The sequence below is a fragment of the Wasmannia auropunctata genome, unplaced genomic scaffold (assembly GCF_000956235.1).
Source record: "Wasmannia auropunctata unplaced genomic scaffold, wasmannia.A_1.0 LD335290.1, whole genome shotgun sequence".
Classification (NCBI taxonomy): domain Eukaryota; kingdom Metazoa; phylum Arthropoda; class Insecta; order Hymenoptera; family Formicidae; genus Wasmannia; species Wasmannia auropunctata.
This window is the reverse complement of record NW_012027600.1, coordinates 30,025-33,247: the sequence shown is the minus strand read 5'-3', so window position 1 is coordinate 33,247 and position 3,223 is coordinate 30,025. Positions and strand designations below refer to the sequence as shown.

The following is a 3,223-nucleotide window of genomic DNA, read 5'->3' as shown; positions in this document are numbered from 1 at the left end:
TGAGAAATAAAAAACAAAAGATATAAATACAGTTATCTGGTAAATACTTAAGATGTCTTTTCATGCTGACACTCGACGCTCATTTTTAGCGTCAAAATTACGTGATTATAGTTGGCTTGCACGAAAAGTGGCAACATGGAATACCATCCCAAAAATAATGCCTTTCTTGTGACTAATCGGATGAAATTATAATTTAGATAAAGGAGAGTGGGTATAAAAGAGTAAGTTTTTTTTTCAAAATATGAAAAAAATATTTAACCTAATATTAAGGAAATAAAATTGTTTTACAACATAAGAGTACTTAATTATCTATAAAATTGATTTAATAAAAAAATATATATATTTAATCCATTAATAAATATTAATAACTTTTTTTAAATCTAGGGAATTCGGCTTTTTTAATATAACGTGGTTTTGAAAAAGCCACCATTAATTTCATTAACAGAGCTTCCTGTATGACAGCAGCAATAAAGATCACTTTCTTTTTTTTTTGCTTATCTTTGATATTGTCTAAAGACATTTTGAATCAAATTTAAAAAGAATGAGATACGGAAACTGTGTCAATAATGCTAGCATTAATATAACCTATAGAGTTATAATCTTGTAAAGAATGCCGTTTTATAATACAGAATTACTTAAAAAATTATTTGCAATAGGTGTGCAACAAAGAAGCCAGATGAAGTGGCAAAGAAAGAGCTTACTTTTTCATAGTTATTGTGGTATGACTGCGCCACATAATCGCGCGCGCGCGCGGCACACGCGACATTTTTACGGCCAAACGCCTGTACTACGGCCACCCGGCATACAGCGCGCTTTCCCGCGAGCGCTCGCCAGACCACTTTCTCGCGAGCCCCTTTGAAGAAAAACAAACAATTTTTATAATTATCCGACAGGAGGCCAGAAAATTATTACTTTTGCGTACACAAAAATAGTTTGCGGACATAATAAGTAAGCCAACTTTCCACAAATTTGTCAGACCAGATTCTCCCTCGAGACACAATGTCGTGGATTACGATTTGATCGTCCGAGCAAGCTGAGTCTGTTTTGAAAAGAAAGAGTTGATAATTGCCGTCACGCTGCCGCCAACAACAGCTTATCGAGGCCTCGCCCAAGATGCCGCTATTCCCACAAGGAAAGCCATCAGGCCACAGAAATTAAGCTCGTCACGGCGAAAGACTATCGAACATGCGGCTGAAAAATCAGCTGAGATAATGTCGGTAAAGGACGACGTTTGGCGACTCATATCGCTCGACCTAGAACCCGTTGTGACAACAAGACCGCCTAAGCTCATACTCAGCGAACGAGATCCACGCCAGCGTCGACCGACTTCATTCAAGTGGATCGAGCAGATTGTAAGATCTCTGCAAGTGCCAGATCTCATACCACCGCTGCCGCCTACGGACTGGGAGCCGTATCGAAGTCTCAGCGTATCCACGCAGACCGAGTTCTCGGAGAGTAAACCGCCAAGACCGAGGCTGCATCGCAGACTAGAGAGGTTTACGATTACGACGAAGCAACACAAACTCCGACGCCCGAGAAGACTTTCAAACCGAGGCAATTTACAACGACACTTCCGCGAATCTCGTGGAGCGAACGGGCTACGCAGTCAGCCAACAACTCACAAAGGGCCCTTTCCAGGCCTCTTAAATAATTCAAACATAATTACCACACATCAAACTTGTGCATAAATTCACACACACACGCGCGTGCGCGCACACGCACTTAAAAGCAACATATTTGTAAATATCTGAATAAAAGTACGAAATAACTTTACTTAAATTCTACATACAATAATTTCGGCGTATCCGCCTCGAATGCGCGTGGAGACACGAATAAAAGCGAGCGAAAAGTAATTCTCTAATTGCGACAGAGAAGAAGAATATCTGCATCAACGATCTCGTGGGTTGAAACGCAACGCGTTCTCCGAAGCACCCGGAGGCGCATTGCATTTCGCTCTACTAACGATCTCCATAGTTATCACATCAATATCTATCGGCTATCGGCTCTTTCATAACATTATATATAATGTCAAAAATTTAATCATAAAATATCTGGTAAAAAAAAGCAAAATAATTGGTATAATTATGTTTTTAGTTAAGTTAATGTGTACAGCATTTGATTTAAAAAATATTTTTTCTAAAAGCTAATCATAAATAAATTCAAAAGATATACAATTTATTTCACTTTTCGTCATAATTAATAATCTTTCATCTCTCATTACAACAGCGCTGTTTTGGCGTTCATTGTTAAATGCCTATAGGTAGATGTTGTAGTTTTAGTGTTGCTGTAAAATAAATGTATTATATGTTTTAACATTTTTAGCTACATTCAATTAGTTGAAATACGAAATGTCTCTTTCAAAATATGACTATTTTATGCCCACTCTTCCCTATACCTACGAAAAAAATAGGTTTACGATATAAATCACAAATGATCCCATCACTTTTGCTTATCAGATAAATATCTAAAAAATTTATTCTTTTCGGTTTCAATAGTGAATTGTAACGTTCGTGTAGTGAATTAAGTTTTAAGAATATCATCCAATCTGTTATGGATGCAGCTAGACAAAATGTCATCGAAATATCTAAAATATAATGTTACCTGAAAGCTATCGCTAGGAATCTATCAACCGTTTCGAAGTCCTGTATTACTAAACGATAGTGAACAACAAAGGAGAGCTTATTAGAGTAAATTTGTTTACAATAGGTATTATTAAACGTAAAGTAAATAGAATTTAACATCGTTTTTACAACTATTAAAAATTCTTTATAAAAGATAGTAGGATTTTTTACAATCAAATCTTTTTGTGATGCTCTCAATACCCAAATCTATAGGCACATTGGTGAAAAGTAAGACATTTTATTTTAATACCATTGAGTTATTCATTAAATGGGAACTATTCCTTATATAGCTGAAAAGTCTCGGCCCGCTTTTTAAGATAATGTTATGCAAAAAACACGCCAATAGGCTAATGGAGTACATTGGAATAAAATTATTTCTATTTAGGTATTTATATTGAAATTAAATAAATTTGTTACAGGTTATACAATCAGGAATCTTTCGCACCGAGATATCGATGATGTCAGATACCTTGGATAAAATGAATAAATTATTAGGACCAAAGCACCGCGTAAGCGGAAAGTGTCTATACATGCAAAATGAAAATCCGATGCTTCTGATGATAGAGGATCTCACGCCTCTCGGCTTTCGCATGGCCGATCGT

At 36.2% G+C, this 3,223-nt stretch overlaps 1 protein-coding gene across 1 annotated transcript in view; it reads left to right on the top strand.

Moving 5' to 3' along the window:
- LOC105457312 overlaps window positions 1-3,223 on the top strand; it is a 14,003-nt gene that overhangs the window by 5,596 nt on the left and 5,184 nt on the right. Inside the window, exon 3 of the mRNA XM_011701917.1 lies at window positions 3,041-3,221. Within this exon, the coding sequence (XP_011700219.1) occupies window positions 3,041-3,221 (181 nt within the window). The remainder of the gene's footprint in view (window positions 1-3,040; window positions 3,222-3,223) is intronic.